The sequence below is a fragment of the Mustelus asterias genome, chromosome 23 (genome assembly GCF_964213995.1).
Source record: "Mustelus asterias chromosome 23, sMusAst1.hap1.1, whole genome shotgun sequence".
NCBI lineage: Eukaryota > Metazoa > Chordata > Chondrichthyes > Carcharhiniformes > Triakidae > Mustelus > Mustelus asterias.
In genome coordinates, this window is record NC_135823.1 from 11958176 (window position 1) to 11970528 (window position 12353).

General features: G+C 44.4%; 1 protein-coding gene across 1 annotated transcript in view; it reads right to left on the reverse strand.

Annotated features, from left to right (window-relative positions):
- Nucleotides 1-1311: 1311 nt before the first annotated feature.
- Nucleotides 1312-12353, reverse strand: part of LOC144510518 (uncharacterized) — a 29490-nt gene continuing 18448 nt past the window's right edge. The window contains 2 exon segments of the mRNA XM_078240007.1: nt 1312-2697; nt 4334-5039. Coding sequence (XP_078096133.1) covers nt 1518-2697; nt 4334-4959 — 1806 coding nt within the window. The 5' untranslated portion in view covers nt 4960-5039 and the 3' untranslated portion in view covers nt 1312-1517.

The following is a 12353-nucleotide window of genomic DNA, read 5'->3' on the forward strand; positions in this document are numbered from 1 at the left end:
TCACCGCAACTTTACAGGAGAAAGCCCCGCTTCAATCCCGCCTACAAATTTTGTGTTTAAAAATGATCCAAACTGGAAAATTGTCAAAATTTAATGGGAGACAACAGATAAAATTCAATGTGGCAAAAATATGAGATGATGCATTTCATCAGTTAAAAGCTAAAATATGCACTAAATGCTGAAGGGTTTTAAGTTACAAAAGAACAGAAAACGATGGACAATTCTAGTTAACATATTGTCTTATTAATAAGTAGATTCAAGACTACAATCTCAGCAATTTTATAACATTAATATAAACTGAGCACGGAGAGTGATACGAGGCACTGCAGTGCTGTCAGAAAGCAGAGTTATTCAGCCCAGCTGATTTCTTCCTGTCCCTTTAAAGGTGGAGAACAGGGACATCCTGTCTTCAGACACATCTCACCCTGCTCACTCAGAATCCCAGGGTAGAGAACTGGGACATCTTGTCTTCAAATACATCCAACCTGTTCACACTGAGAATGATGTGGAGATGCCGGTGTTGGACTGGGGTAAACACAGTAAGCAGTCTCACAACACCACGTTAAAGTCCAACAGGTTTATTTGGTAGCAAAAGCCACTAGCTTTCGGAACAGGCTGGGGCTCGGAAGGGACAGCCTGTTCCGAAAGCTGGTGGCTTTTGCTACCAAATAAACCTGTTGGACTTTAACCTGGTGTTGTTAGACTTCTTACCACATTGAGAATCCCAGGGTGGAGAACTTAAGACATCTTGTCTTAAAACACATCCATCCTGTTCACACTGGAGCAGGAGGTGGGTCACTTAAACAAGATGAGCACCGAGAGGGCATGAGTGGAGACAGGAGACAAACTGAGAAAGATGTGGTTTCAGGGCTCAGACAATGGGGAACTTCAGAGACAGTTTGTCCTGCTGGGTTAGTGGAAGTGAGGGAAGCAGCAGATGCAGCTGATCAGATTGTCTCAGTTGGGGAGGCAGTGGTGTGGTGGTATTGTCACTGGAGTAGTAATCCAGGCTTTAGGCTTTGGGGGCCAGGTTCAAATCCTACCACAGCAGATGGTGAAATTTGAATTCAATAAAAATCTGGAATTAAACATCTAATAATGACCATGAATCATGTCGATTTTCATTTTAAAAAGCATCTGGTTCACTAATGTCCATTTAGGAAGGGAATCTGTCATCCTCACCTGGTTTAGCCTGTATGTGACTACAGATCCACAACACACACATCACATGAACAAATAAAAAATCAATCTCAGTGATAAAGAAGCTCCATCAGATTCCTAGGTTTCTTTTTGGAGGTGAGGATGGAGGAGACAGGGGAGGGACCTTCAAAAAAAGATAACTTGTGTTAGAGATATTAAAAGTACTCACATTGTGTTTAACATTGTGAATTATTTAACTTCATCCAGTACATTAACATCTATAACTGAGCTTTTGTTTATTAACATCAACAGAAACTGACCCCAGTGAGCATGTTGCAGTCCTGGATGAGATTAAAGAAATGTACAAGTACTTGTAGTTACTTGTGAACTCGCTGGTGTCTCCGCAGGTGAGATGAGGTAATGAATCTCTTCCCACAGTTTGAGCAGGTGAATGGTCTCTCCCCAGTGTGACTGCGCTGGTGTACAGTGAGGTTAGACCATTGTTTGAAACCAGTCCCACAGTATGAGCACTTGAAGAGTTTCTCGTCAGTGTGAACACGTTGATGGGACATCAGTTCCCCAGAACTTTTAAAGCACTTCCCACAGTCTGGGCAGTGAAACGGTCTCTCCCCGGTGTGTATCCGCTGGTGTCTCAGGAGGTGGGATGACTGACTGAATCCCTTCCCACACTTGGAGCAGGTGAATGGCCTCTCCCCAGTGTGACTGCGCTCATGAACAGTGAGATTAAACCTAAGCCTAAACCCAGTCCCACAGTAGGAGCACCTGAACGGTCTCTCGTCAGTGTGAATACGTTGATGAGACATCAGCTCTCCAGAACTTTTAAACCATTTACCACAATCTGAGCATTTAAAAGGTCTCTCATCAGTGTGAGCTCGCTGGTGTCTCAGCAGAGTGGATGACTGAGTGAATCCCTTTCCACACACAGAGCAGCTGAATGGTCTCTCCCCACTGTGAACTCGCTGGTGTAGAGTGAGGTCAGATAATGTCTTGAACCCAGTTCCACAAAGCAAGCAACTGAATGGTTTCTCCTCGGTGTGAACTCGCTGGTGTCTCAGCAAGTGGGTTGACTGGGTGAATCCCTTCCCACACTCGGAGCAGGTGAAAGGTCTCTCCCCAGTGTGAATGCGTTGGTGTCGAGTCAGTTGAGATGATCGCCTGAATGCTGTCCTGCAGTAAGAGCAGCTGAATGGTCTCTCATCAGTGTGAACACGTTGATGGGACATCAGTTCCCCAGAACTTTTAAAGAACTTCCCACAGTCTGGACATTTAAAAGGTCTCTCGTCAGTGTGAACTCGTTGGTGTGTCAGAAGGTGGGATGACTGAATGAATCCCTTCCCACACTCGGAGCAGATGAACGGTCTCTCCCCAGTGTGAATGCGTCGGTGAGCTTCTACCTCACTTTGGTAATGGAATCCCTTCCCACAGTCCCCACATTTCCACAACTTCTCCCCAGGCTGAGTGCAATTATGTTTTGACAGGTCAGATGATTGGCTGAATCCTTGTCCACACACACAACATGTGTACGGTTTCTCCCCACTGTGAATGGTGCTTTTTCCTTCCATGTTCAAAATCCGATGGATATTCAGTTTATGATAAATTAGGCGACTCTGTGAGATGCTGATGTGATGTTTGGTTTCAGTTTCCCGACTGCAAATCCTCCCCTTTTAATACCCTGTGAAATTAATTATAACAGAAAAAAGGGAGTGAGAGAGAACCCACAAAAACACAAAGGCAGGTTGTGAAACTGAGCTGAATGAATCTGGTAATCTGTGGGGCCTACACTAGGAAAAAGTGACCATTAAAGTAGCTGGATTGTCATCAAAACCCAACTATGTTCTTCAGGGAAAGGTGTGAAGGAACAATAGCAAAACAATATGGAAGTAATATTGGAAGATTAGATTAAAAGTAGCGCCACATAAACTCATAGTAAATCATTTTTTAATCAGGGGCAAAACTGCTTGCAAAGGGAGCAAGGCTAACTCCCTTCACAACCGAATGTGAATTTACTGATAAGAAATACACACAACTAAAAAATGGTTTGTACTATAACATTAGCATGTAAGCTAAAATACCAGCTCTGATTAGTAAAACTCCAAAACAGATAAACAGAATACTCAGCCCTGAATTTTATTATTTTACAGGACTCCAATACCATAACTCAACAACTCTGATTACAAGACTGTTGTGGGAAATTCAGTTTTTAGAATAAATCAAAACAATATTTCCTAGAAATTGAATATTATTCATTTGGTTGTTTCACCAAACATGGAAAAGCAATTAGTGGTGGTCTATTATTGATCCAATTAACATCTTCCATGCTACCATTATCTAAACAACCCAAAACCTAATTATAAACATTTTAATCCAAACTCCAATCTTTAGCTTTGTTAGGGGATTCATTCAATTCTCGTAGATTAAATTAACTGTTCTGAATGGAGAATTTTTCACATACCCTGGAATTGATATTTACTGTATTATTTGATAGACATGCTTACTTACTCTTAAAATTCTTATATTTGCAAATGTTTAAATTTTGGATTTTCCTTCAGAAATAAGAAATCGTTATATTTTCATCATAGAATCCCTCGTGTCGAAGGAGGTCATTTGGCCCACCGGGTCTGCAAAAAACTCTGCAACAGAGCATCCCACTCAGACACTATCCCTGTAACCCTACGTTTTTACCCCTCCAATCTCCAGAACCGACACATCTCAAGACACAAAGAGGCAATATAATATGGCCAATCCACGTTAACTGCACACCTTTGGACTGTGGGAGGAAACCGGAACACTCAAAGGAAACCCACACAGACACAGGGAGAATGTGCAAATTCCACAGACAGAAACCCAAAGCTGGGATGGAACCTGCGTCCCTGGAGCTATGAGGCAGCAGTGCTAACCACTCTGCCACAGAAAGCAGACTTTCTCCTGTCAATATGGAGCTGCACGATTCGACTGAAATCTGTGTTCATCCTCTGTTCAATACGGATTCGTGTGGATTTGTATTTATAAAGGACACTTTCTGACAGTCATTTATTCACATCTCAATGAGAGATGTTCTGCAATGCACACAGATCAAGAATGGCAACTGACATCAGGAATAAACTCAGTCCATCAGAATGAACATATGAAGTCCTGGATGTGATTAACAGAAGAATTAACAGCAGAATCCAACCTCTTTTGTCATTGATGAACTCGCTGGTGTCTCTTCAGGTGGGATGAAGAAGCAAATCCCTTTCCACACATGGAGCAGATGAATGGCCTCTCGCCAGTGTGAATTCGCTGATGTACGGTGAAATCAGATGAACGCCTGAACCCAGTCCCACAGTGAGAGCACTTGAATGGTCTCTCATTAGTGTGAACACGTTGATGGTACATCAACTCCCTGGAACTTTTATAGCACTTCCCGCAGTCTGGACATTTAAAAGGTCTCTTATCGGTATGAACCAGCTGATGTTTCAGCAGGTCAGAGGACCCAGTGAATCCCTTACCACACTCAGAACAGATGAATGGCCTTTCCCCAGAGTGAACTCGCTGGTGTGTCAGTAGGTTGAATGACCGATTGAATCCCTTCCCGCACTCAAAGCAGGTGAACAACATCTCCCCAGAGTGAATTTGTTGGTGTGACAGCAGATTGGCCGACCGAGTGAAGCCCTTCCCACATTTGGGGCACGTGAATGGCCTCTCCCCAGTGTGACTGCGCTGATGGATTTTCAGTTGAGATGGGTAATTGAATCCCTTCCCACAGTGCCCACATTTCCGCTGTTTCTCCCGAGGTTGAACGCTGCTTTTTTCTTCCATATTCAAAGCCTGATGATTGTCAGATCCTTTTGCAATAGTTATTTTGAGTTTCCCGACTGCAATTCTTCCTGTTCGAGTACCTTGTGAAATTGGTTCGAACAGAAAAAAGGAAGTGAGAGAGAACTCACAAAAGTACAAAGACAGGAACATTTTGTTCATAGAAAGAAATCATAGAAACCCTACAGTACAGAAAGAGGCCATTCGGCCTATCGAGTCTGCACCGACCACAATCCTACCCAGGCCCTACCCCCATATCCCTACATATTTTACCCACTAATCCCTCTAACCTACGCATCTCAGGACACTAAGGGGCAATTTTAGCATGGCCAATCAACCTAACCTTTATCTGCCTTCATCTGCCTTTAAAGCTCCTTACAAGACTCAGTGTCAAATGTTCCTTCTGTGAAATATGTTGGAAGATCTTATTAAACAAAAGGTGTTATTAAATAGAAATTACTGTTGTTGATTTGGACATATATCACTGCTCCTTCATCATCGCTGGTGAATAACCTGTAACTCCTTCCCTCACAACATTGTGGGAACACCTTCATCACACGGACTGCAGAAATTCAAGACGGTCAAACACCATCTTCTCCACAGATAAATGGGGATTGACAAAATATGCTGGTAAATGATCAGAATAGCATTAATCTGTATTGTCATGATTCAATGATTCTATGACTCAATAATAAAGGACCTACACTGGAAACCAGGGACCAATTTCTGTAACCAACCCCACCCCGATAAAAAAACTGCTCTTAATTGGTTCATCTGAGTTTCTAGATTGGGTTTGTGAGCGATCCCCACAACAAAATAGCAAAATGCTGCAGCTGCTTGAAATCTGGAAATGCTGGAAATACTCAAGGAGGTCAGGCAGTATCTTTGGAGGGTACGCAGAATGAATTAGAGGCTTTAAAAATATTTTAGAATTTGATGGGGCGGCACGGTAACACAGGGGTTGGCACTGCTGTTTCAGTGCCAGGCTCCCAGGTTCAATTCTGGCCTCAGGTCACTGTGTGGAGTTTGCACATTCTCCCCGTGTCTGTGTGGGTTTCCTCCGGGTGCTCCGGTTTCCTCCCACAGTTCAAAGATGTGCAGGTTAGTTTGATTGACCATGCTAAATTGCCCCTTAGTGTAAGGGGGACTAGCTGGGTAAATATGTGGGGTTACGGGGATAGGGTGGGATTGTTGTCAGTGCAGGCTTGTTGGACCGAATGGCCTCCTTCTGCACTGTAGGGATTCTATGATGATGATGAAATTCAGAAGCAGAACTGAATTGGGCCAGAGTACAAGAAACACAATTCCTGATTATTATTCTGTGGGATTTTCCTCCTGTTGTCTAGACCAGGATTTCCACAAATGCACCCTGCCCTTTGTCAGAGCCATCAGTCCCTCGATTTGAGGATAACGTATCCTCAGAGGTCTTCATGTGACTGGAAAAATCCACAAATAGAGTCGTAGAGGTTTACAGTATGGATACAGGCCCTTTGGTCCAACCTGTCCATGCTGCCCAGTTTTTACCATTAAGCTAGTCCCAATCTTACCCATGTAACTACCTAAATGCTTTTTTAAAAGACAAAATTGTACCCGCCCCCACTACTACCTTTGGCAGCTTGTTCCAGATGCCAGCTTCGTGTGAAAAAATTGACTCTCTGGACCCTTTTGTATCTCTCCCCTCTCACCTTAAACCTATGCCCTCTAGTTTTAGACTCCCCTACGTTTGGGAAAAGATGTTGACTATCTCCGTCATCTATGTCCTTCATTCTTTTATAGACCTCTATAAGATGACCCCTAAGTCTTCTATGCTCCAGGGATAAAAGTCCCAGTCTATCCAGTTTCTCCTTATAACTGAAACCATCAAGTCCTGGTAGCATCCTAGTAAAATTCTAGATCTTTGGACAATTGGGAGAGAAGGTTCCGCAAGGCAGTGGGATTTGGCCTCTTTTAAGGTCAAACCAAATAAACAAACTCAAATTAAATCAGGACAAAGTTAAAGGGGCAGCTCCCCAAAAGGAGGGGGAACAGCCCGAACAAAAATCAAAGTACAAAGGAAACTTAAAGACATCAAATCATAATGTGATTATTAGGGTCGATAACGCACCCCAACCCCTGTGGTGCCCAACGGGCGCAGAAGACGTCGACCGTGCCCGTGGACACCGCATGCTCCCCCTCCAGGGACACCTGGCCGCGAACGTAGCCGCGGTAGAGGGACAGACAGTCAGGATGGACGGCCCCCTTGATCACCCGCTGCCTGGACCTGTAAATGGCATGTTTCACCAGGCCCAGGAGCAGGTTCACGAGGAGGTCGCCATCCCGACCCGCCCCTCTCCACACCAGGTGTCCATAGATCAGGAGCGTGGGACTGAAGTGCAAACAGAACATCAATAAAAGGTTTTTGAGGAAAACAAAAAGGGAATGCAACCTAAGACACAAAACATAGACATGGTCCACGGACTCCACAAGGCCACAGAAAGGGCAGTCTTCGGAGCCCGTGAACTAGTGAATCCTACGATTGTGCGGAACTGCTGCATGCATCACCCTCCACCCCAGGTCCCCGATGTAATTGGGGGAGATCCCTCCATAGAGGGCCCTCCACTGGGGACCTCCGCCGCCCGACGGCAACAAGGCCCGCCAAGATGTATCCGGGCAACAGGCGAGGAGGCGGTAGTGGAAGGTGTGCAGCAGCAGCCGTACAGGAAACGCCTCCGCGCGGTAGAAAAAGGCATGGAGGACATTTCCGCGAGGCAGCTTATGCTGTGGGGCACCTGAGCAGTGGGATTTGGGAGCAGGATTTGTTTTCTTTTCTTTCCCTCTCTGCTCCCCCTCGGCCTCATCAATAAGACACTGGGACACAAAGGGTAAACCAGCTTGATGGACAAGTTGTCTCCATTCTGAACAATGGGGAACAAGTTCCTGCCAATTCCCCCGACAAAGATGGCGGCTGCGGATGAGCTATGCTGCTCATTGCCCCAATAAAGATGGCGGCCGTTAACCAGGGCTTTGTCAAGGAAATGGGGACACGTTCCGTGCAAACAGAAGGCCGGGATGTTCTTTTTCCGGATTTATAGTTTTGCACAACATGTTTACGAATCCTCTCGCTGGATCCATCACTACTTCTGAGCCACCATTCCACTGACTTACCGATTGGCCATCAGATCATTGTCTCCCCATCGCCATTACTCATAGTGCGCATGCTCCGCTCCCAGCCCCGCCCCCCTCATTCATTCCTATTGGTTGGAGGACTGACCGCTCCCACACTGTCCTCCAGGCCCGCCCCTTGTCTTCCTATTGGCCCAGAGCCGGGCATTGTGACAGTTTCAAATGATGGGCGGGCCCACAGACTCAGGCTGACTGGCTGATTATTGGCAGCATTTTCTGTTTGGGAATTAGAGTTAGAAATGGATGGTCAGTTCCCCTCTATCCGGGGCTGCGGGTTTCACACTCATTTCCCGAGAGCACTCATTATCACCGCAACTTCACAGGAGAAAGTCCCCGTTTCAATCCCGCCCGAACTGGAAAATTGCCCAAATTTAATGAGAAACACCAGATAAAATTCAATGTGGCAAAAATATGAGATGATGCATTTCATCAGTTAAAAGCTAAAATATACACTAAATGCTGAAGGTTTATAAGTTGCAAAAGAACAGAAAACGATGGAGAATTCTAGTTAACATATTGTCTTATTAATTAAGATTTTTATGAATTATTGTCTTATTAATTGGGTGGCACGGTAGCACAGTGGTTAGCACTGCTGCTTCACAGCTCCAGGGACCTGGGTTCGATTCCCGGCTTGGGTCTTCGTGTCTGCGTGGGTTCCCTCCGGGTGCTCCGGTTTCCCCCCCACAGTCCAAAGATGTGTGGGTTAGGTTGATAGGCCATGTTAAAATTGCCCTTAGTGTCCTGGGATGTGTAGGTTAGAGGGATTAGTGGGTAAATATGTAGGGATATGGGGGTAGGGCCTGGGTGGGATTGTGGTCGGTGCAGACTCGATGGGCCGGATGGCCTCTCTCTGTGCTGTAGGGTTTCTAAGATTCTAAGAATTAGCAGGTTCAATACTGCAGTATCAGCAACTTTAAAACTTTATTACTATAAACTGAGCAGTGAGGATGGTTACTGGACACTGCAGTGGTGTCAGTAAGCAGCGTCATTCAGCCCAGCTGGTCCTCTCCCTGTCCCTTTTCAGATGGAGAACTGGCACATCCTATCTCCAAACACATCCCAATCTGTTCACACTGAGAATACAGTAAGGAGTCTAACAAACCAGGTTAAAATCCAATAGGTTTATTTGGTAGCAAACACCACTAGCTTTCGAAACTGTGTTTACCCCAGTCCAACGCCGACATCTCCACATCACACTGAGAATCCCAGGGTGGGAAACTGGGACATCTGTCTCCAAACACATCCCACTCTGTTCACACTGCGTATTCCAGGATGGGGAACTGGGACATCTGAGTCTAAACACAACCCACCCTGTTTTCAGTGGAGCAGGAGGTGGGTCACATAGACAAGATGAGTACTGAGAGTGCATGAGGGGGGATAGGAGAGAAACTGGAGAAAGATGTGGGTTCAGAGCTCAGACAATGGGGAACTTTAGAGACAGTTTGTCCTGCTGGGTTAGTGGAAGTGAGGGAAGCAGCAGAGACAGCTGATCGGATTGTCTCAATTGGGGAGGTGGTGGTTTGGTAGTATTGTCACGGGACTAGTAATCCAGAGACCCAGGCTTTGGGGACCCAGATTTAAATCCCTCCACAGCAAATTATGAAGTTTGAATTCAATAAAAATCTGGAATTAACCATCTAATAATGACCATGAAACCATGATTGATTTTTGTAAAAAGAAATCTGGTGCACTAATGCCCATTAGGGAAGGACATCTGTCATCCTAACCTGGTTAGCCCACATGTGACTACAGATTCATAGCAATGTGGTTGATTCTTAAATGCCCCCAGGGATGGACAATGAATACTGGCCTAGCGACGCACACATCATGTGAACAAATAAAAAATCAATCTCAGTGATAAAGAAGCTCCATGAGCTCCCCAGATTCTTGTTGGAGGTGGGGATGGATGAGATGGGGAGAGAGAGAGTCCTTCAAAAAGCTGTTACAGATTGTGAATTATTTCACTAAATCTAATCTATAACTGAGCTTTTGTTTATTAACATCAACAGAAACTGACCCCAGTGAGCATGTTGCAGTCCTGGTTGTGATTAAAGAAATGTACAAGTACTTGTGAACTCGCTAGTGCCTCCGCAGGTGAGATGAGGTAATCAATGTCTTCCCACAGTTTGAGCAGGTGAATGGTCTCTTCCCAGTGTGACTGCACTGGTGTACAATGAGTTAGGCCATTGTCTGAAACCAGGCCCACAGTATGAGCACTTGAAGAGTTTCTAGTCAGTGTGAACACGTTGATGGGACATCAGTTCCGCAGAACTTTTAATGCACTTCCCACAGTCTGGACAATTAAAAAGTCTCTCGTCTGTGTGAATTCGTTGGTGTGTCAAAAGATGGGATGACTGAATGAATCTCTTCCCACACTCAGAGCAGATGAACAGTCTCTCCCCAGTGTGACTGGGTCGGTGAGCTTCTACCTCACTTTGGTAATGGAATCCCTTCCCACAGTCCCAACATTTCCACAACTTCTCCCCAGTCTGAGTACATTTATGTTCTGACAGGTCAGATGATTGGATGAAGCCTCATCCACACACACAACACGTGTACGGTTTCTCCCCACTGTGAACGATGCTTTTTCCTTTCACGTTCACAATCTAATGATATTCAGTTTATGATAAATTGGGTGACTCTGTCAGATGCTGATGTGATGTTTGGTTTCAGTTTCCTGACTGCAAATCCTCCCCTTTTAATACCCTGTGAAATTAATCATAACAGAAAAAAGGGAGTGAGAGAACACCCACAATAACACAAAGTCAAGTTGTGAAATTGAGCTGAATGCATGCATCTGGTAATTTGTGGGGCCAGCACTTGGAAAAAGTGACCATGAAAGTTGCTGGCTTGTCATCAAAACCCAACTATGTTCTTCACAGTGGCACAGTGGTTAGCACTGCTACCTTACAGCGCCAGGGGCCCAGGTTCGATTCCCAGCTAGGGTCACTGTCTATGTGGAGTTTGCACATTCGCCCCGTGCCTGCGTACGTTTCCTCCTGGTGCTCTGGTTTCCTCCCACAGTCCGGAAGACATGCTGGTTAGGTGCATTGGCCATGCTAAATTCTCCCTCAGTGTACCTGAACAGCCACTGGCATATGGCTACTCGGAGATTTTCACAGTAACTTCATTGCAATGTTAATGTAAACCTACTTGTGACACTAATAAACTCCAACTTTAAACTTTTCAGCGAAAGGCATGTAGGAACAAAGGCCAAACAATATGGAAATAATATTGGAAGATTAAACTAAAAATAACTACCTAAACTCACAGTAAATCATTTTTTATCAGGGCAAAACTGCTTGCAAAGGGAGCAAGGCTAACTCCCTTCACAACCGATGCGAGTTTACTAATACAAAATACACACAACTAAAAAATGGTTTGTGCTATAACATTAGCATGTAAGCTAAAATATCAGCTTTGATTAGTAAAACCCCAAAACCGATAAACAGAATACTCAGCCCCAAGTTTTATTATTTTACTGGACTCCAATACCTTAACTCAGCAACACTGTTCACAAGACTGTTGTGGGAAATTCAGTTTTTAGAATAAATCAAAATAGCATTTCCTAGAAATTGAACATTATTCATTTGGTTGTTTCACCAAACACGGAAAAGCAATTCGTGGTGGACTATTATTGATCCAATTAACATCTTCCATGCTACCATTATCTAAACAACCCAAAACTTCATTATAAATATCTTAATCCAAACTCCAATCTTTAGCTTTGTTAGGGGATTCATTCAGTTCTCGCAGATTAACTGAACTGTTCTGAATGAAGTATTTTTCACATACTCCGGGATTAATATTTACTTTAATATTTGATGGATATGCTTACTACTCTTATAATTCTTATATTTGCAAAGGTTTAAATTTTGGATTCACCTTTAGAAATAAGAAATAGTTGTTTTTCATCATAGAATCACTCGTGTAGAAGGAGGCCATTCAGCCCATCGAGTCTGTAACAGAGCATCCCACTCAGACGCTATCCCTGTAACCCTACGTAATAACCCCACTAATCTCCCTAACCTACACATCTCGAGACACGAAGAGACAATTTAGTATGGCCAATCCACCTAAACTGCACACTATTGGATTGTGGGAGGAAACTGGAGCACCTGGAGGAAACCCATACAGACACGGGGAGAGGGTGCAAACTCCACACAGTCATCCCACGTCTGAATTTATTGATCGTAGCAAATTATACTCTTTGCATAACCACCAGATCTCAAGAT